The sequence below is a fragment of the Bombina bombina genome, chromosome 1 (assembly GCF_027579735.1).
Source record: "Bombina bombina isolate aBomBom1 chromosome 1, aBomBom1.pri, whole genome shotgun sequence".
In the NCBI taxonomy this organism is placed as follows: domain Eukaryota; kingdom Metazoa; phylum Chordata; class Amphibia; order Anura; family Bombinatoridae; genus Bombina; species Bombina bombina.
Window position 1 is genome coordinate 1,033,008,948 of NC_069499.1, and position 22,545 is coordinate 1,033,031,492.

The 22,545-nt window shown below is 37.5% G+C and overlaps 1 protein-coding gene across 1 annotated transcript in view; it reads left to right on the plus strand.

The window, feature by feature from the left end:
* Positions 1–10,571, plus strand: part of LOC128640931 (whey acidic protein-like) — a 50,372-nt gene extending 39,801 nt beyond the window's left edge. The window contains exons 5-6 of the mRNA XM_053693397.1: positions 9,389–9,529; positions 10,424–10,571. Of these exons, the coding sequence (XP_053549372.1) occupies positions 9,389–9,528 (140 nt within the window). The 3' untranslated portion in view covers position 9,529; positions 10,424–10,571. The remainder of the gene's footprint in view (positions 1–9,388; positions 9,530–10,423) is intronic.
* Positions 10,572–22,545: the final 11,974 nt, after the last annotated feature.

Here is a 22,545-nt window from a genome sequence, read left to right on the forward strand (position 1 = left end):
TCCGGCGTCATACGTGTCGCCGGAAGTTGCGTCATTTTTTTGACGTTATTTTGCGCCAAAAATGTCAGCGTTCCGGATGTGGCGTCATTTTTGGCGCCAAAAGCATTTAGGCGCCAAATAATGTGGGCGTCTTATTTGGCGCTAAAAAATAAGGGCGTCGCTTTTGTCTCCACATTATTTAAGTCTTATTTTTTCAGTGCTTCTGGTTGCTAGAAGCTTGTTCTTTGGCATTTTTTCCCATTCCTGAAACTGTCATTTAAGGAATTTGATCAATTTTGCTTTATATGTTGTTTTTTCTCTTACATATTGCAAGATGTCTCACGTTGCATCTGAGTCAGAAGATACTACAGGAAAATCTCTGTCTACTGCTGGAGCTACCAAGCTAAGTGTATCTGCTATAATTTTTGGTATCTGTTTCTCCAGCTGTTGTTTGTATTGCATGTCATGACAAACTTATTAATGCAGATAAAATTTCCTTTAGTACTGTTACATTACCTGTTGCTGTTCCGTCAACATCTAATTTTCAGAGTGTTCCTGATAAACATAAGAGATTTTATTTTTTAAATCCATTAAGAAGGCTATGTCTGTTATTTCTCCTTCTAGTTTACATAAAAGTCTTTTAAAACTTCCTTTTTTCAGATGAATTTTTAAATGAACATCATAATTCTGATACTGATAATGGTTCTTCTGGTTCAGAGGTTTCTGTCTCAGAGGTTGATGCTGATAAATCTTTGTATTTGTTCAAGATGGAATTTATTCGTTCTTTATTTAAAGAAGTATTAATTGCATTAGAAATAGAGGATTCTGGTCCTCTTGATTCTAAATCTAAATGTTTAAATAAGGTTTTTAAATCTCCTGTAGTTATTCCAGAAGTGTTTAATCTCCCTGATGCTATTTCTGAAGTAATTTCCAGGGAATGGAATAATTTGGGTAATTCTTTTACTCCTTCTAAACGTTTAAGCAATTATATCCTGTGCCATCTGACAGATTAGAGTTTTTTTGGGACAAAATCCCTAAGGTTATGGGGCTGTCTCTACTCCTGCTAAATGTGCTACTATTCCTACGGCAGATAGTAATTCATTTAAGGATCCTTTAGATAGGAAAATTGAATCCTTTCTAAGAAAAGCTTACTTATGTTCAGGTAATCTTCTTAGACTTGCTATATTTTTAGCGGATGTTGCTGCAGCTTCAACTTTTTTGGTTAGAAGCTTTAGCGCAACAAGTAACAGATCATAATTTTATAGCATTATTATTATTCTTTAACATGCTAATAATTTTATTGGTGATACCATCTTTTGATATCATTAGAGTTGATGTCAGGTATATGTCTCTAGCTATTTTAGCTAGAAAAGCTTTATGGATTAAACTTGGAATACTGATATGTCTTCTAAGTCAACTTTGCTTTCCCTTTCTTTCCAGGGTAATAAATTATTATTTCAACTGTTTCTGGAAGGAAGGGAACTTTTTTTCCAAAGGATAAAAAATCTAAGGTAAATTTAGGTCTAATAATCATTTCGTTCCTTTCCTCACAATAAGGAACAAAAGCCTGATCCTTCATTCTCAGGAGCGGTATGAGTTTGGAAACTATTTCCAGTTTGGAATATATCCAAGCCTTTTAGAAAACCTATAGCCAGCTCCTAAGTACCCATGAAGGTGCGGACCTTATTCCAGCTCAGCTGGTATGGGGCAGATTACGTTTTCTTCAAAGAAATTTTGATCAATTCCGTTCTCAATTTCTGGTTTCAGAACATTGTTTCAGAAAGGTACAGAATTGGCTTCAGTTAAGGCCTCCTGCTAAGAGATTTTTTTCTTTCCCGTGTCCCAGTTAACACAGCAAAGGCTCAGCATTTCTGAAATGTGTTTCAGATCTAGAGTTGGCTGGAGTAATTATGCCAGTTCCAGTTCTGGAACAGGGGCTGGGGTTTTATTTTATCTCTTCATTGTACCAAAGAAGGTCAATTCCTTCAGACCAGTTCCGGATCTATCAATATTGAATCGTTATGTAAGGATACCAACATTCAAGATGGTTACTGTAGGACTGTCCTGCCTTTTGTTTAGCAAGGGCATTATATGTCTACAATAGATTTACAGGATGTGTATCTACATATTCCGATTCATCCAGATCACTTTTAGTGTCTGAGATTCTCTTTTTAGACAAGCATTACCAGTTTTGTGGCTCTACCGTTTGGCCTAGCCTCAGTTCCAAGAATTTTTTTCAAAGGTTCTCGGTGCCCTTCTTTCTGTAATCAGAGAACAGGGTTTTTTGGTATTTCCTTATTGGACAATATCTGGGTACTTGCTCAGTCTTCTCATTTTCGAAGAATCTCATACGAATCGACTTGTGTTGTTTCGTCAAGTTCATGGTTGGAGGATCAATTTACCAATCAGTTCATTGATTCCTCAGACAAGTGTAACCTTTTTAGGTTTCTAGAATAGATTCAGTGTCTATGACTCTGTCCTTGTCAGACAAGAGAAGTTTAACATTGATATCAGCTTGTCAAAACCTTCAGTCACAATCATTCCCTTTGGTAGCCTTATGCATGGAAATTTTAGGTCTTAGGACTGCCGCATCAGATGCGATCTCCTTTGCTCGTTTTCACATGCGACCTCTTCAGCTCTGTATGCTGAACCAATGGTGCAGGGATTACTCAAAGATATCTCAATTAATATCTTTAAACCGATTATACGACACTCTCTGACATGGTGGGCAGATCACCATCGTTTAGTTCAGGGGGCTTCTTTGTTCTTCCGACCTGGACTATAATCTCAACAGATGCAAGTCTTACAGGTTGGGGAGCTGTGTGGGGGTATCTGACGGCACAAGGGGTTTGGGAATCTCAGGAGGTGAGATTTCCGATCAATATTTTGGAACTCCGTGCAATTTCAGAGCTCTTCAGTCTTGGCCTCTTCTGAAGAGAGAGTTGTTCATTTGTTTTCAGATAGACAATGTCACAACTGTGGCATACATCAATCATCAAGGAGGGACTCACAGTCCTCTGGCTATGAAAGAAGTATCTCGAATTTTGGTTTGGGCGGAATCCAGCTCCTGTCTAATCTCTGCGGTTCATATCCCAGGTATGGACAATTGGAAAGCGGATTATCTCAGTCGCCAAACGTTGCACCTGGGCGAATGGTCTTCACCCAGAGGTATTTCCTCAGATTGTTCAAATGTGGGAACTCTCAGAAATAGATCTGATGGCTTCTCATCTAAACAAGAAACTTCCCTGGTATCTGTCCGGATCCAGGGATCCTCGGGCGGAGGCAGTGGATGCATTATCTCTTCCTTACAAGTGTCATCCTGCCTATATCTTTCCGCCTCTAGTTTTTCTTCCAAGGGTATTCTCTAATATTCTAAAGGAATGCTCGTTTGTCCTGCTGGTAGCTCCAGCATGGCCTCACAGGTTTTGGTATGCGGATCTTGTCCGGATGGCCTCTTGCCAGCTGTGGACTCTTCCGTTAAGACCAGTCTTTCTGTCTCAAGGTTCTTTTTTCCATCAGGATCTCAAAACCTTAATTTTAAGGTGTGGAGTTTGAACGCTTGATTCTTGGTCAAAGAGGTTTCTCTGACTCTGTGATTGATACTATGTGACAGGCTCGTAAATCTGTATCTAGAGAGATATATTATAGAGTCTGGAAGACTTATATTTCTTCAGGATGGTTTAGATAAAGGTTTGTCCGCAAGTTTCTTGAAAGACAAATCTCTGCTCTTTCTGTTCTTTTTCACAGAAGGATTGCTAATCTTCCTGATATTCATTGTTTTGTACAAGCTTTGGTTCGTATAAAACCTGTCATTAAGTCAATTTCTCCTCTTTGGAGTTTGAATTTGGTTCTGGGGGCTCTTCAAGCTTCTCCTTTTGAACCCATGCATTCTTTGGTCGTTATATTACTTTCTTGGAAAGTTTTGTTTCTTTTGGCCATCTCTTCTGCCAGAAGAGTCTCTGAATTATCTACTCTTTTTTGTGAGTCTCCTTTTCTGATTTTGCATCAGGATAAGGTGGTGCTGCGAACTTCTTTTGAATTTTTTACCTAAGGTTGTGAATTCTAACAACATTAGTAGAGAAATTGTGGTTCCTTCATTATGTCCTAATCCTATGAATTCTAAGGAGAAATCATTGCATTCTTTGGATGCTGTTAGAGCTTTGTAATATTATGTTGAAGCTACTAAGTCTTTCCGAAAGACTTCTAGTCTATTTGTCATCTTTTCCGGTTCTAGAAAAGACCAGAAAGCTTCTGCCATTTCTTTGGCATCTTGGTTGAAATCTTTATTTCATCATGCCTATGTTGAGTCGGGTAACACTCCGCCTCAAAGGATTACAGCTCATTCTACTAGGTCAGTTTCTACTTCCTGGGCGTTTAAGAACGAAGCTTCGGTTGATCAGATTTGCAAAACAGCAACTTGGTCCTCTTTGCATACTTTTACTAAATTCTACCATTTTGATGTGTTTTCTTCTTCTGAAGCAGTTTTTGGTAGAAACGTACTTCAGGCAGTGGTTTCAGTTTGAATCTTCTGCTTATGTTTTTTCATTAAAATTTTATTCTGGGTGTGGATTATTTTCAGCAGGAATTGGCTGTCTTTATTTTATCCCTCCCTCTCTAGTGACTCTTGTGTGGAAAGATCCACATCTTGGGTAATCATTATCCCATACGTCACTAGCTCATGGACTCTTGCTAATTACATGAAAGAAAACATAATTTATGTAAGAACTTACCTGATAAATTCATTTCTTTCATATTAGCAAGAGTCCATGAGGCCCGCCCTTTTTTGTGGTGGTTTTGATTTTTTTGTATAAAGCACAATTATTCCAATTCCTTTTTTTATATGCTTTCGCACTTTTTTCTTATCACCCCACTTCTTGGCTATTCGTTAAACTGAATTGTGGGTGTGGTGAGGGGTGTATTTATAGGCATTTTAAGGTTTGGGAAACTTTGCCCCTCCTGGTAGGAATGTATATCCCATACGTCACTAGCTCATGGACTCTTGCTAATATGAAAGAAATTAATTTATCAGGTAAGTTCTTACATAAATTATGTTTTTTCCTACCTTATTTCCGATTGGCTGATAGAATCCTATCAGCCAATCGGAATTCAAGGCACACCATCTTGGATGACATCATTTAAAGGAACCGTCATTCTTCGTTTAGTCGTCAGGATCGATGGATGCTCCGCGTCGGATGTCTTCAAGATGGTGCTGCTCCTTGCCGGAAGTAATTTTTCTTATTTTCTGTAATTTAGAGGGGTTTTTTGTACTTTAGTTAATTTTAGTTATTTTAATTTAATTGTCGGTAATTGTATTTAATTAATTTAATTTATTTAATGGTAGTATAGTGTTAGGTGTAATTGTAACTTAGGTTAGGGTTTATTTTACAGGTAATTTTGTACTTATTTTAGCTAGGTAGTTTATAAAATAGTTAATAACTATTTAATAACTATTGTACCTAGTTAAAATAAATACAAAGTTGCCTGTAAAATAAATATAAATCCTAAAATGGCTACAATGTAACTATTAGTTATATTATAGCTATCTTAGGGTTTATTTTATAGGTAAGTATTTATTTTTAAATAGGAATAATTTATTTAATTATAGGAATATGTATTTATATTTATTTAAATAATATTTAAGTTAGGGGGTGTTAGGGTTACGGTTAGACTTAGGTTTCGGGGTTAATAGATATAATTTAGGTGGTGGTGGTGTAGGGGGGCAGATTAGGGGTTAATAAATGTAATGTAGGTGGCGGTGGGCTCCTGGAGCGACGGTTTAGGGGTTAAACATTTTATTTAGTTGTGACGGGGGCCGGGATCGGCAGGAAAGGGGTTAATAACTTTATGTAGGCGGCGGCGGTATAGGGGGCAGAAGATTAGGGGTTAATAGGTATAATGTAGGTGGCGGCGGGGTCCGGGAGCAACGGTTTAGGGGTTCATATATTTATTATAGTGGTGGCGGGGTCCAGGAGCAGTGGTTTAAAACCCACCACCCACACACCCAACCTTACTCTAAAACCCACCCAAACCCCCCCTTAAAAAAACTAACACTACCCCATTGAAGATCCCCCTACCTTGAGCCGTCTTCACCCAGCCAGGCCTAAGTCCTCAACGAATCTGGGCGAAGTGGTCCTCCAGATGGGCAGAAGTCTTCATCCAATCCGGCCAGAAGAGGTCCTCCAGATGGGCAGAAGTCGTCATCCAAGCAGCATCTTCTATCTTCTTCCATCCGGTGAGGAGCGGCACCATCTTGAAGACATCTGACGTGGAGCATCCATCGATCCCGACGACTAAACGAAGAATGACGGTTCCTTTAAATGACGTCATCCAAGATGGCGTCCCTTGAATTCCGATTGGCTGATAGGTTTCTATCAGCCAATCGGAATTAAGGTAGGAAAAATTGAAGTTCAATCCGATTGGCTGATCCAATCAACCAATAGGATTGACCTCGCATTCTATTGGCTGTTCCAATCAGCCAATAGAATGCGAGGTCAATCCGATTGGCTGATTTAATCAGCCAATCAGATTTTTCCTACCTTATTTCCGATTGGCTGATAGAATCCTATCAGCCAATCGGAATTCAAGGCACACCATCTTGGATGACATCATTTAAAGGAACCGTCATTCTTCGTTTAGTCGTCGGGATCGATGGATGCTCCACGTCGGATGTCTTCAAGATGGTGCTGCTCCTTGCCGGAAGTAATTTTTTTTTATTTTATGTAATTTAGAGGGGTTTTTTTGTACTTTAGTTAATTTTAGTTATTTTAATTTAATTGTCGGTAATTGTATTTAATTAATTTAATTTATTTAATGGTAGTATAGTGTTAGGTGTAATTGTAACTTAGGTTAGGGTTTATTTTACAGGTAATTTTGTACTTATTTTAGCTAGGTAGTTTATAAAATAGTTAATAACTATTTAATAACTATTGTACCTAGTTAAAATAAATACAAAGTTGCCTGTAAAATAAATATAAATCCTAAGATGGCTACAATGTAACTATTAGTTATATTATAGCTATCTTAGGGTTTATTTTATAGGTAAGTATTTATTTTTAAATAGGAATAATTTATTTAATTATAGGAATATGTATTTATATTTATTTAAATAATATTTAAGTTAGGGGGTGTTAGGGTTATGGTTAGACTTAGGTTTCGGGGTTAATAGATATAATTTAGGTGGTGGCGGTGTAGGGGGGCAGATTAGGGGTTAATAAATGTAATGTAGGTGGCGGTGGGCTCCTGGAGCGACGGTTTAGGGGTTAAACATTTTATTTAGTTGCGGCGGGGGCCGGGATCGGCAGGAAAGGGGTTAATAACTTTATGTAGGCGGCGGCGGTATAGGGGGCAGAAGATTAGGGGTTAATAGGTATAATGTAGGTGGCGGCGGGGTCCGGGAGCAACGGTTTAGGGGTTCATATATTTATTATAGTGGTGGCGGGGTCCAGGAGCAGCGGTTTAGGGGTTAATAAGTTTATTTAGTTGCGCGGGGCTCCGGGAGTGGCAGTTTAGGGGGTAAAACAGTATAGTATAGTGTGGGTGCTTAGTGACAGGCTAGCAAGAAAGCTGCGAATAAGCTGATGAGCAGCGAGATCGATGACTGTCAGTTAACAACAGTCCGCTGCTCATCGCACCGTATTTGGTGCACGGCTTTTTGACAGCTTTCTTGATAAATTTGGCAAATGTATTCAGGTCCGCGGCGGCGATGTTAGGTGAGCTTAGGCGAGCGTATTGGGGCCGGCAAATGCAGGTAAGTAGACAGGTTGATAACTAGAGGCCCATGTCTCTTTAAGCACAGGTGTTACCCACTTGATACTTAACTGAAATGACCATTATATATATTATTTATTTATTATGATCCATTTACACTTGGTGATTTAAGTCATTTGTAACAGTTAGCACTGTCTGACCATCCTGTCCACACTTTATTACATGATGTAAAATTGGATTTTTATCCTGTCTATATGCACTAATAAAAGTTAAAGTGAAGGTAAAGTTAGCTGTATCGCAATATTGCAGTATAAATGAATGGTACTTTCATTCGTCAAAATTTTCAATTTTAATTTTAAAGTGTGTTTTCGCTGTTGTTGTTTACCTTCTATCAATCCGAAAATTAAACCCGTTGTTTTGTTTTTTTTAACTTGCTGGTCACGTTTTTCCAGCATCCGATTGAAATTCTGGCCGTTAGGCGGCCTTCATTCTACGTCATCCCTCTGTTTGACGATCTGCGCATGCGTTCCTATTCTTAGCTCTCACTTGGAAGACAAGTGAGGTCCTGTTTCGTGCATGCTTATTTCAAATGTTTGTTGTTTCCCAGCAATACGTAGCAGTCTTATCAAGCTTAGATTACCGCATGCTCATTGTTGACCGGCGATGACTGTATGCGCATGCGCAGTTCATTTAATCCATGTGAACATGCCTTGAAGACACGTATAGAGTGGGTGGGATTGCTCTATACGTGATAAGGTCAGAAATCAGGAAATGGTTGATGGGAGGAGTCAGTAACGGCATGGTAGGGAAAATATAAAATATGTTTATTAGATAAATAGAGGATGTTTATGAGAAAAGAAGTTAGCGATTAGATATTTTAGAATGTGAAAAATTCAATAGTGTATACAGATCATTCAAATTTTACCTTCACTTTAAGCTTTATTACCAGGATCTAGTGCTCCTCATTGGACTATGGTGATTTACATTTGTAACAGTTCCCAGGTGATGTCACCACATAATTATTAATAGCATACTATAGCGTATACAGAATACAGTATGCTAGCCAAAAATAGCTACCTTAGTCGGAATTAGCTACCTCAACATGCGCATGCTAACAATTACATAATTGCATTCCACAGATGTTTCTTAAAGATCTTGACTAATCATGCTCGCAACTGGTCCATTGATATTAAAACTTTGGTTTGCATTGTGCATTTGAACATTGCATTTGAAGTGCAAATGTATGGTGCAAACAAATGTTTTAATGTCAATGGACTCATTGCACGAATAACTAGCCAGCAGCCTTGGTAACAGAATTAGAAAAGCCACTGTCTAAATTACCTACCAACAGCTTAAATTACACATGCGCGCATGAACATCTTTGCTTTAAGATTGAATAGGAGACTAATTTTCATCGCTGTCGAGATTAGCTCCCTGAGGATGTGCGCATGCTTATAATTATGTAACTGCATGCCAAAGATTCTTTTAAAACATCTGTGGAATGCAATTACGTAATTGTGAGCATGCGCACGTCAAGGTAGTCAACCTTGACAAGGTAGATATTTTCAACAGAACACCGGCATGGCTGATGTAATGATGCACATTAAAAGCCTGGTGTTAAAATTAATGGTGGTCACACTGTCAGTGTTATATAAATTTCATAAATTTGTTATGGTGTTTATCTCTGTCTTTCAACATCCAGAAAAGCCAGGTAGATGCCTCCTCAACAGTATTTTCTGTGTCCGAGCAAGCCACCAAATGTGTTCCGGGGACAATACATGCCCAGGAGATGAAAAATGTTGCTCCTATATGTGTGGGAGTTCGTGTTTACCAGTCATGTAAGGTAGATATTGTAAGATATTAAACACTTTGTATAATCTGTAGAAACAAGTGATATTACACAGTAATGTTGTCTGAGTGGGATGCGCATGTACTTTACATGTGCTAAAGTTACTAAGTAAGAATATGTATCTTCAATAATAACTTCTAAAATGCCTATTATTCTAAGGAACATGCTAAGCAGCTTTTTGTTTGTTTGTTTGTTTTTTAAATAGTTTAAAAGCGTAAGCAAGATTACTTAGCCCACAAAAAAGTATAGAGTTGCTGCTTTAGCACTTGTAGCGCTTTTCAATGTCATTGGTTATGAATTGTGCGATTGTTACCAATTTGTTACAATGCATGTGAAATGCAAGCTTGCAAGACATTAAAGGGACATTAAATACTTTGAGATGGTAATATAAAATGATAAATTGTATATATAAAACAACTCTGCAATATACTTGTATTATTTGTTTTGTCCTCTTTGCCTGTAATTCCATTCTGAAATTGTGAGCTTTTCAGTTCCTGTTAGAAATGGAAGTGCAGAGCACTGTTAAATCCAGCACAACCATTGGCTGCACACTCTAGTGACCTATTTATAACTGACCCTAATTGGCCACAGCAGAGAAGGTAACACAAGTTACAACATGGCAGCTCCCAGTGTTTTATAGACACTAAAACTTTACACTTATTTTGTCACTTTTTAAACAACTAATGAAACTTTAAAAAATACATCTACATGTTAGTCATGGACTAATCTTTTCTTTGAATGCATCATTCTATCTAGCATGTATTTAGTGTTTAATGTCCCTTTAATAACTGCTATTTTATGTGACACAGCCTGTGACATGTAATATGTGTCTAAGTGAAAGATATGATTCTGTGTTGAATATTACCGTGGTCTCTTTTAACTCTACAGCTGAAACTAATTCTCAGTAGGACTCATGGAAATGCATTATTATCCGATTCATATAATTCTGCTGTGATGCCCAATGGTGAGAGTTGGAACTTGGCAGCCTTTGATTTGAAAGCTCTTCGTAACAAAAATAAAATGTACTTGAAATAAATATGTGCTTTATTCTTTTTTTATTTATATCCCCTGTCATATTAACTGATATATTTAAAAAAAGGTTTGTTGAGGTATTTCAACTCTCTTTACATTCCATGAAGATAAGATAATATCTGGGGCTCAGTGAGAATGGGATCTTAAAAAAAAGAACAGAACACAAATTTTGTAATTATACATTTTCATTGATACTTAGCATCAGAGGAAGGTTCCAAGATATCCCTCAATTCATTTTAGAATAAAAAAAATGTGGTACTATAAAGTGCTAAAAGGTAGCAAATTACTATAAATGACTCTAAAACTAAAGCTATGTAATTTATAAATACTAGAGACAGAAAACAAATGAATTACACTGCCAAGCATAGGATCAAAAAGAGTTTAAATTGAACTATAAATAAATGAAAAACAAGTTCTGAAAGTTTATATCACGATTAAAAACCACCATTACCAATCAGTGTAAAGCAAATGAAACTAAGTGTATCATATGTATCTGCAGGTTTAGTGTCTTTTTCACTACTTCTTCCTATGCAAACAAGCATCCTACTGACATAACCTGATGTGCACTATTATATTGTTCAACTTCAAATTGTCTGATTCCCAACTACTGTTCCTCTGGTAATGCATAATTATGTGTTTGTGAGTTTAAATTATAGAAAAAAATCAATGTACTTCTTTTTATCAAATTTGCTTCTTTCCCATGATATTCTTTGTTGAAGAGATACATACGGCTAGATTTGGAGTTTGGCGGTAGCCGTGAAAACCAGCGTTAGAGGCTCCTAACGCTGGTTTTAGGCTACCTCCGGTATTTGGAGTCACTCAAAAAAGGGTCTAACGCTCACTTTTCAGCCGCGACTTTTCCATACCGCAGATCCCCTTACGTCAATTGCGTATCCTATCTTTTCAATGGGATTTTTCTAACTCCGGTATTTAGAGTCGTGTCTGAAGTGAGCGTTAGAAATCTTACGACAAAACTCCAGCCGCAGAAAAAAGTCAGTAGTTAAGAGCTTTCTGGGCTAACGCCGGTTCATAAAGCTCTTAACTACTGTGCCCTAAAGTACACTAACACCCATAAACTACCTATGTACCCCTAAACCGAGGTCCCCCCACATCGCAGCAACTCGATTACATTTTTTTAACCCCTAATCTGCCGACCGCCACCTACGTTATCCTTATGTACCCCTAATCTGCTGCCCTAACATCGCCGACCCCTATATTATATTTATTAACCCCTAACCTGCCCTCCCTAACATCGCCGACACCTAACTTCAATTATTAACCCCTAATCTGCCGACCGAATCTCGCCGCTATTCTAATAAATGTATTAACCCCTAAAGCTAAGTCTAACCCTAACACTAACACCCCCCTAAATTAAATATAATTTTAATCTAACTAAATTAATTAACTCTTATTAAATAAATTATTCCTATTTAAAGCTAAATACTTACCTGTAAAATAAATCCTAATATAGCTACAACATAAATTATAATTATATTATAGCTATTTTAGGATTAATATTTATTTTACAGGTAACTTTGTATTTATTTTAACCAGGTACAATAGCTATTAAATAGTTAAGAACTATTTAATAGCTAAAATAGTTAAAATAATTACAAATTTACCTGTAAAATAAATCCTAACCTAAATTACAATTAAACCTAACACTACACTATCATTAAATTAATTAAATAAAATACCTACAATTACCTACAATTAAACCTAACACTACACTATCAATAAATAAATTAAATACAATACCTACAAATAACTACAATTAAATAAACTAACTAAAGTACAAAAAATAAAAAAGAACTAAGTTACAAAAAATAAAAAAATATTTACAAACATAATAAAAATATTACAACAATTTTAAACTAATTGCACCTACTCTAAGCCCCCTAATAAAATAACAAAGACTCCCAAAATAAAAAAATGACCTACCCTATTCTAAATTACTAAAGTTCAAAGCTCTTTTACCTTACCAGCCCTGAACAGGGCCCTTTGCGGGGCATGCCCCAAGAAGTTCAGCTCTTGTTCCTGTAAAAAAAAACATACAATACCCCCCCCCCAACATTACAACCCACCAGCCAATCAGAATCAAGTAGGAATATTCCTGATCCAATCAGCCAATCAGATTGAGCTCGCATTCTATTGGCTGATTGTACCTGGTTAAAATAATTACAAAGTTACCTGTAAAATAAATATTAATCCTAAAATAGCTATAATATAATTATAATTTATAGTGTAGCTATATTAGGATTTATTTTACAGGTAAGTATTTAGCTTTAAATAGGAATAATTTATTTAATAAGAGATAATTAATTTCGTTAGATGTAAATTATATTTAACTTAGGGGGGTGTTAGTGTTAGGGTTAGACTTAGCTTTAGGGGTTAATACATTTATTAGAATAGCGGTGAGCTCCAGTCGGCAGATTAGGGGTTAATAATTGAAGTTAGGTGTCGGCGATGTTAGGGAGGGCAGATTAGGGGTTAATACTATTTATTATCGGGTTAGTGAGGCGGATTAGGGGTTAATAACTTTATAATAATAGCAGTGCGGTCCGCTCGGCAGATTAGGGGTTAATAAGTGTAGGCAGGGGGAGGCGACGTTGTGGGGGGCAGATTAGGGGTGAATAAATATAATATAGGGGTCGGCGATGTTAGGGCAGCAGATTAGGGGTACATAGGGATAATGTAAGTAGCGGCGGTTTACGGAGCGGCAGATTAGGGGTTAATAATAATATGCAGGGGTCAGTGATAGCGGGGGCGGCAGATTAGGGGTTAATAAGTGTAAGGTTAGGGGTGTTTAGACTCGGGGTACATGTTAGAGTGTTAGGTGCAGACGTAGGAAGTGTTTCCGCATAGCAAACAATGGGGCTGCGTTAGGAGCTGAACGCGGCTTTTTTGCAGGTGTTAGGTTTTTTTTCAGCTCAAACAGCCCCATTTTTTCCTATGGGGGAATCGTGCACGAGCACGTTTTTGAGGCTGGCCGCGTCCGTAAGCAACTCTGGTATCGAGAGTTGAAGCTGCGTTAAATATGCTCTGCGCTCCTTTTTTGGAGCCTAACGCAGCCTTTATGTGGACTCTCAATACCAGAGTTAATTTTATGGTGCGGCCAGAAAAAAGCCGGCGTTAGCTTTTCGGGTCGTTACCGACAAAACTCCAAATCTAGCCGATAGGTTGGTGACTGGAGCACTAAATGGCAGGAAATAGTGCTGATATCTAGTGCTCTTGCAAATGGGTAACATTCTTGGGAAACTGCTGCCATATACAGCTCCAGACATGTGCACGCTCCTGAGCTTATGTCCCTGCTTTTTTTTAACAAAAGACACAAAGAAAATGAAGGAAATTTGATTATAGAAGTAAATTAAAAAGTTGTTTTAAATGTCTGAAGGAGAGACTTTATATATTGACAGTTCCAATATAAATTAAATACAAACATTGTTGTATATATCAGTACATATGCAAACCTCTCATGGTGATATCCTCCAAATTGCTTCACCACCATTAACTTCACAATTTCTGCCTCTTGATTAATAAATGACTTGTTTTTTTTTTTGCAGAGCTGTCTCTTTTTAAAGGGACGGTCTACACCAAAATTATTATTGTTTAAAAAGATAGATAACACCTTTACTACCCATTCCCCAGCTTTACACAACTAACATTTTTATATTAATATACTTTATAGCGCTTAAACCTCTACATTTCTGCCTTTTTCTAAGCCACTACAGATAGCCTCTTATCACATGCTTTTCAAAACAAGACAGTGCTAATTCATGTGGGCCATATAGATAAAATTGTGCTTACTCCAGTGAAGTTGTGCAGGACACTAATTGGCTAAAATTCAAGTCAATAGATAATAAATAAACAGCTATGTGATCTGGGGGCATTCTGGGCTCTGCAGAGGTTTAGATACAAGGTAATTACAGAGGTAAAAAGTTTATTAATATAACTGTGTTGGTTACGCAAAACTGGAGAATGGGTAATAAAGGGAGTAGGGGAACAGGTAAATGTCTGTGTCTAGGAGTGCACTAAGCACAAGAGATGAGAGACTTGATGGGGCGGAGACTCCGGTCTCCCGCCGCGGCTCAATGGTGTACGTGAAAAAATATATATTTGTGCACTTAATAAAACCATTTTTTACTTCAACGTGAGTTATCAAGCTGTTTCCTGCAGTGCGCCTTCCTTTGGAGTATTGTGCTTAATAAAGGGAGTATCTCTCTTTTAAAATACCATTTTTTAAAATAGACTGTCTATTTAATCCCTCTGGTTCTCTGCACCTTTCACTAAGCTTAAAGGGACAGTCTACTCCAGAATTATTGTTGTTTTAAAAAATAGATAATTTCTTTATTACCCATTCCCCAGTTTTGCATAGCCAACACTGTTATAGTAATACACTTTTACCTCTGTGATTACCTGGTTTCTAAGCCTCTGCAGACTGCCCCCTTATATCAGTTCTTTTGACAGATATGCAAATCAGAGCCGACTCTTAAATAACTCCACAGGAGTGAGCACAATGTTATCTATATAACACACATGTATGTAGCATGTTTAGCCTTGATGCATCTGCAGAGTGCTTTTGCGGGCCTAAGAAGTAGAAATCTGCCATTTTTCAGAGCTACACTGGGTATTGAAAAGAATCACCCCCTGACAATAATCACATTTTGTTGCTTTGAAGCCTGAAATAAAGACAGCTTTTGTTTATCCAGTTGTATTTATTCAGTGCAACTTATAACATCCAAGTGAAAGATATAACACCAACATGTCAGGCAAGAAAAATAATAATTCAAAAACAGAATCACTGAGTTGCAAAAAGGATCACCCCCTCCTAAAATTACTTGTAAACTCAATCAGGTGTAGCTAATCACCTTCTCAACAGCACACACAAAGCCATTTGACCTTCAACTGTGATCAGTTGTGGGCATATTGATTAGCTCAGTATGAAAAGAGCCTTCCTGGAGCATATCAGTCCCTGGTAGTGGAACTGAAGCAAACAATCAACTATGGGTGACAAGGCACTGACAAAAGATCTCTGGGATAATGCTGTGGACAGGCACAAGTTAGGAGATATAAGAGATATAAGAGGATACAAGAAAATATCAAAAGCTTTATCAATGCCTAGAAGCACAGTGAAGTCTATTATTAAGAAGTGGAAGGTATCTGGTACAACACAGACCCTCTCTGGATCAGGATGTCGCTCCAAACTAGAGCCAGGAGGAAACTGGTCAGAGAGGTTACCAAGAGGCGCACAGCAACTCTGAAGCAGGAATTTATGACAAAGAGTGGCCATTGTGTGCATGTGGTCACTGAAAGAAAAAAGCCACTCCTCAAGAAAGGCCACATGCAGTCACGACTGAGCTTTACCATTACACACCTAGGAGATTCAGAGGCCACATGGAAAAAGGTGTTATGGTCAGATGAGCCTAAACTTGAATTATTTGGCCTAAACTCAAAACGATATGTCTAGAGGAAATCCAATACAGCTCACCATCCAAATAACACCATACCTACAGTAAAGCATGGTGGTGGTGTTTCTCTGCAGCAGGCACTGGAGCACTTGTCAAATTCTTGAGGATAATATGCTGTGCTCTGCCAGGACGTTGTCAATGGGAAGAAGGTTTACCTTCCAACATGACAATGACCCAAAGCACACAGACTTGCATGGCCTAGTCAGAGTCCAGACTTAAACTCCATTGAATATATGTGGCATGACTTGAAGACTGCAGTCCACAAATGGTCACCATCAAATGTAACAGAGCTGGTGCAGTTCTGCAAAGAAGAGTGGGCAAATATTGCACAGTCTAGATGTGCAAAGTTAGTAGAGACATATCTCAACAGACTAAAGGCTGTAATCAAAGCAAAAGGTGGTTCAACAAAATACTGACAAAAGGGGGTGATACTTTTTCCAAATCAGTGATTCTGATTTTGAATTGTCCACATGTTGGTGTTATATCTTTCACTTGGATGCTATAAGTTGCACTGAGTAATTACAACTGGATAAACAAAAACTGTGACCAATCAAATAATGAAGCAGCAGGCACCAGCTTGAACAATTATATACGTTCCTTTATTGGGTGATAAAATAACATGGAAGTAAACGGGTTTACAACTTCAAACCCTTCAGACAACAACAAAGTGGATGGTGGTACTACATGTACCCTAACACTGACGCGTTTCGGCTATTGCCGTAATCGTAGCTGAAGGGTATCTCTACCAAACTTGTATTTAAACCATATAACATTAAATCATTGGTTAAAAATTGTACCATGTGACAGACACACCTCCACTTACCAAATCATATGATCACTCCTATGTCTTGCCTGTTCTGCTCTGTTGCCAAATCACTAACAGCACTATAAGTTAAATTATAAGTATAACACTTCACGGTCCTAGTGCTCATCTCCTATATTGACAGCCTGGTTTATCTAACATGTGGATGTGGGTATATGGGTATATGTATACTGTGTGATGTGTATGACCTTATATCATATCTTGGTGTTAAGTTCACTTTACTTCACTAGGACCGTGAAGTGTTATACTTATAATTTAACTTATAGTGCTGTTAGTGATTTGGCAACCGAGCAGAACAGGCAAGACATAGGAGTGATCATATGATTTGGTAAGTGGAGGTGTGTCTGTCACATGGTACAATTTTTAACCAATGATTTAATGTTATATGGTTTAAATACAAGTTTGGTAGAGATACCCTTCAGCTACGATTACGGCAATAGCCGAAACGCGTCAGAGTTAGGGTACATGTGGTACCACCATCCACTTTGTTGTTGCCTGAAGGGTTTGAAGTTGTAAACCCGTTTACTTCCATGTTATTTTATCACCCAATAAAGGAACGTATATAATTGTTCAAGCTGGTGCCTGCTGCTTCATTATTTGATTGGTTATGCTGAGGACATGAGCAAGGCACAGATGAACTTCCTTTGATATCCAGCGGCACATCGTGTCTCCCGAGAAGAACGGCATCTGGGGGCGCAAACGGAGTATTCCCCCAGTTCACCTACACCACTCCCCTCCCCCTGGACATACGTCAGACGCCAACTTAGCCAGAACCCGGAAGAGGGTAGAAGTCCTTCTCACACACACACGTGCTACATGCCATAGGGACCACTGCTACGGAGACCGGTCAAGGGTTGGCCGGTAAACAGACGAGTGTGGACAAATATCCCCAGGACTGGCAGTATGCATCATTTGGAGATAGTAAGTACAATGATCTTACTACATGTGTGACTGTTTGTTCTGGCTAACATAAATAATATTGAGGAGGGGAGTGTCGAGCTGAAGCCGTAACAGGGGTAAGACATGAAGGCAATATTCATATGATATATATATTTATACATGTGTATCACGGACACAGCAGGTGCTACGAATGTCATTTGGTATATTAAACAAAAACTGTGCCTGTCTTTATTTCAGTGAAATTTTCATGAAAAGGGGGCAAAATAAATAACGGCCGTATATTGCCGTTGTTTTACTACATCTAACTAAACATTTTACATTGAAATATCAAAGTGTTTACTTTCCCTTAACTCAAGCATAGTAACAAACATATTTTTTATAAAAACAACCATACTACAGTATATACTATAACAGTTTATTTTCCTGCTTTTCATGTAATTTACCTCAGAAAACCGTGGCTTTAACACTGTGTTCAGATTTTGGAAACTTGACACTATAACATTCTGCTTAGAGATTTTGCAAGGTCTAATTCATTATATGTGTCCCTAATTGCCAAAACAAAGGAGATGATGCAACATCCTACGCAGTGATTGCGTATAAGTAAATGTTTATATCGCCCTAATTGGGCACAGCAAAAGAGATAAGTTAACTTCACAATAGTTTTCTAAGGGTTATGTTCATGGACTGCTCTGAAATTATTTGCAAAACATTTGCTTAGATTCATTAAAACTTGAAAGTAATATTTTAATTTAAAAAAAATAATCAACTTCACTGCTGGAAATTAGTGAAAGTCAAAGAGATATGCAACTTTAAGAGAGAGATTAGTTAGATAAAGTCCCATAAAATCATTAGAGCTGCTTCTATCTGACAACTGTTAACTTACCTCAGTAAAGACCATTTCCACTCACTGACATTGCAAAAATGTTTTAATATTATTACTAAGCAAAAAAAAAAACAGGCTCTATAAATACTCCACTCTAACATTTGCAAAACAAAACAAGGAAACTTTGTAGAGGTTCAAAAAATAAAAAGAGGCAACCTTGTAAGCTTTGATTTAGCGAGAAAATACGCTATACACATGCAATTAGTTTAAGTCAAAAACCTCAATACAAATACTGTTCTAGCCAGTGAGACTGCTTTAAGATAACAAAACAGATATGGTCATATTTAAAGGGACAGTCTATTCAAAATTAAACTTTCATGATTCAGATAGGGCATGCAACTTTCCAATTTACTTCTATTATCTAATTTGCTCAATTCTTTAGATATCCTTTGTTGAAGAAATAGCAATGCACATGTGTGAGCCAATCACACAAGGCCTCTAGGTGCAGCAACCAATCAGCAGCTACTGAACATATCTAGATATGCTTTTCAGCAAGTGATATCAAGAGAATGAAGCAAATTAGATAATAGAAGTAAATTAGAAAGTTGTTTAAAATGACATGCTCTTTCTAAATCAAGAAAGAAAAAAAATTGGCTTTCATGTCCCTTTAAAGGGACATGAGAATACAATTTAAAAAAAGTTTCCAATTTACTTCTATTATAAAACTTGCGTTGTTCTCATTATTCTTTGTTAAAGAGATATCCAGATAGGTAGCACACACATGTCTGCAGAAATATATGACAGGAAATAGTGCTGCCAAATAGTGCTCTCCCTAATGTATAATGTTGGTGGGCAAATGCTGCCATGTAGTGAGTGATGCAGACAAACAGTAAAAATGGTAACAAAACATCCAAAAGAGTAAAACCAAGACCCTCCAAGGAGTTTAACCGTGTCAAACAGCTTCTCTCCCAATACGGTAGCCAAACCTTTCAGCTGAGTTATCCCGATCAGATCAGCTGGCTACTGGAACCTGTAGGTTTCCTAACTTGCTTCATTCACCAGTGGGCGAACTTTGTAAGAGGAGTGATTATGTCTACAGTGTTCACTTGGCTGTTTCTTTTCGAACCATTTGCTAAAGATAACCTTTTTTTTTTACAGTATAATGCATATTAATAACACACCAAACACACATGTACTTTATATCCATAATGTCCTGGCTAAATTGGATTAAAGAATAATGTTAACTTTTTTTTTATATACTGGCTCTTTATTTCAACTGGATTGTGATTTGGCATTGTGTAGTAAACAACTGAGTAGTAGTACTTATGTATAAGGAAGAGAGTGCCATCTAGTGATATCATTTTATATGACACTGGATTAGAGTTGTTCATTTAATATAGCAGGTAGATAGATGCATTGCACAGTTCAAATAGGTCACAACCTGACTAAACTCTATTAAGTAAAAAAACAAACGGCTAGATTACGAGTTTTGTCGGTAATGGTGTGCGGTGCTAACGAGCATTTTATGCTCACCGCTCACCTACAGACAACGCTGGTATTACGGGTTTTTACAAACCCGGCGTTAGCCGCAGAAAAGTGAGCGGAGAGCAAAATTTTGCTCCAAATCTCACCTCAATACCAGCGCTGCTTACAGTAGCGGTGAGCTGGCAAAACATGCTCGTGCACGATTTCCCCATAGGAATCAATGGGGGAGAGCCGGCTGAAAAAAAAAGCAGCGTAAAGCTCCTAACACAGCCCCATTGATTCCTATGGGGAATTAAAAGTTATGTCTACACCTAACACCCTAACATGAACCCCGAGTCTAAACACCCCTAATATTACACTTATTAACCCCTAATGTGCCGCCCCCGACACCTACATTATATTATTAACCCCTAATCTGCCGCTCCGGACACCACAGCCACCTACATTATAGTTATGAACCCCTAATCTGCTGCCCCCAACATCGCCAAACCCTACATTATATTTATTAACCCCTAATCTGCCGCCCCCAATGTCAACGCCACCTACCTACACTTATTAACACCTAATCTGCCGCCCCCAACATCGCTGCCACTATATTAAAGTTCTTAACCCCTAAACCTAAGTCTAACCCTAACACCCCCTAACTTAAATATAATTAAAATAAATCTAAATAAAATAACTACAATTAAATAAATTATTCCTATTTAAAACTAAATACTTACCTATAAAATAAACCCTAAGCTAGCTACAATATAACTAATAGTTACATTGTAGCTAACTTAGGGTTTATTTTTATTTTACAGGCAACTTTGTATTTATTTTAACTAGGTACAATAGCTATTAAATAGTTATTAACTATGTAATCGCTACCTAGTTAAAATAAAGTCAAATTTACCTGTAAAATAAAACCTAACCTAGGTTACAATTACACCTAACACTACACTATAATTACATGATACAATTAAATACAATTATCTAAAGTACGAGAAAAAAAAAACACTAAATTACAGAAAATAATAAAATAATTACAAGTTTTTTAAACTAATTACACCTAATCTAATCCCCCTAATAAAATAAAAAAGCCCCCCAAAATAATAAAAAGCCCTACCCTATACTAAATTACAAATAGCCCTTAAAAGGGCCTTTTGTGGGGCATTGCCCCAAAGTAATCAGCTCTTTTACCTGTAAAAAAAGTACAATACCCCCCCCAACATTAAAACCCACCACCCACACACCCAACCCTACTCTAAAACCCACCCAATACCCCATTAATAAAACCTAACACTAACCCTTTGAAGATCACCCTACCTTGAGAAGTCTTCACCCAACCGGGCCGAAGTCCTCAACGAAGCCGGGCGAAGTGGTCCTCCAGACGGGCAGAAGTATTCATCCAAGCCGGGAAGAAGAGGTCCTCCAGATGGGCAGAAGTCTTCATCCAGACGGCATCTTCTATCTTCATCCATCCGGCGCGGAGCGGCTCCATCTTCAAGACATCCGATGCGGAGCATCCTCTTCTTTCGACGTCGTCTTAGTAAATGACGGTTCCTTTAAGTGACATCATCCAAGATGGCGTCCCTTCAATTCCGATTGGCTGATAGAATTCTATCAGCCAATCGGAATTAAGGTAGAAAAAATCCTATTGGCTGATGCATCAGCCAATAGGATTTTTTCTACCTTAATTCCGATTGGCTGATAGAATTCTATCAGCCAATCGGAATTGAAGGGACGCCATCTTGGATGACCACTTCACCCGGCTTCGTTGAGGACTTCGGCCCGGTTGGGTGAAGACTTCTCAAGGTAGGGTGATTTTCAAGGGGTTAGTGTTAGGTTTTATTAAGGGGGAATTGGGTGGGTTTTAGAGTAGGGTTGGATGTGTGGGTGGTGGGTTTTAATGTTGGGGGGTATTGTACTTTTTATTACAGGTAAAAGAGCTGATTACTTTGGGGCAATGCCCCGCAAAAGACCCTTTTAAGGGCTATTTGTAATTTAGTATAGGGTAGGGCTTTTTATTATTTTGGGGGGCTTTTTTATTTTATTAGGGTGATTAGATTAGGTGTAATTAGTTTTAAAAACTTGTAATTATTTTATTTTCTGTAATTTAGTGTTTTTTTCGTACTTTAGATAATTGTATTTAATTGTATTTAATTGTAGTTAATTTAGGTAATTAATTTAATTATAGTGTAGTGTTAGGTGTAATTGTAACTTAGGTTAGGTTTTATTTTACAGGTAAATTTGTCTTTATTTTAACTAGGTAGTTATTAAATAGTTAATAACTATTTAATTACTATTATACCTAGTTAAAATAAATACAAAGTTGCCTGTAAAATAAAAATAAATCCTAAGCTAGCTACAATGTAACTATTAGTTATATTGTAGCTGTCTTAGGGTTTATTTTATAGGTAAGTATTTAGTTTTAAATAGGAATAATTTAGTTAATTGTAGTAATTTTATTTAGATTTATTTAAATTATATTTAAGTT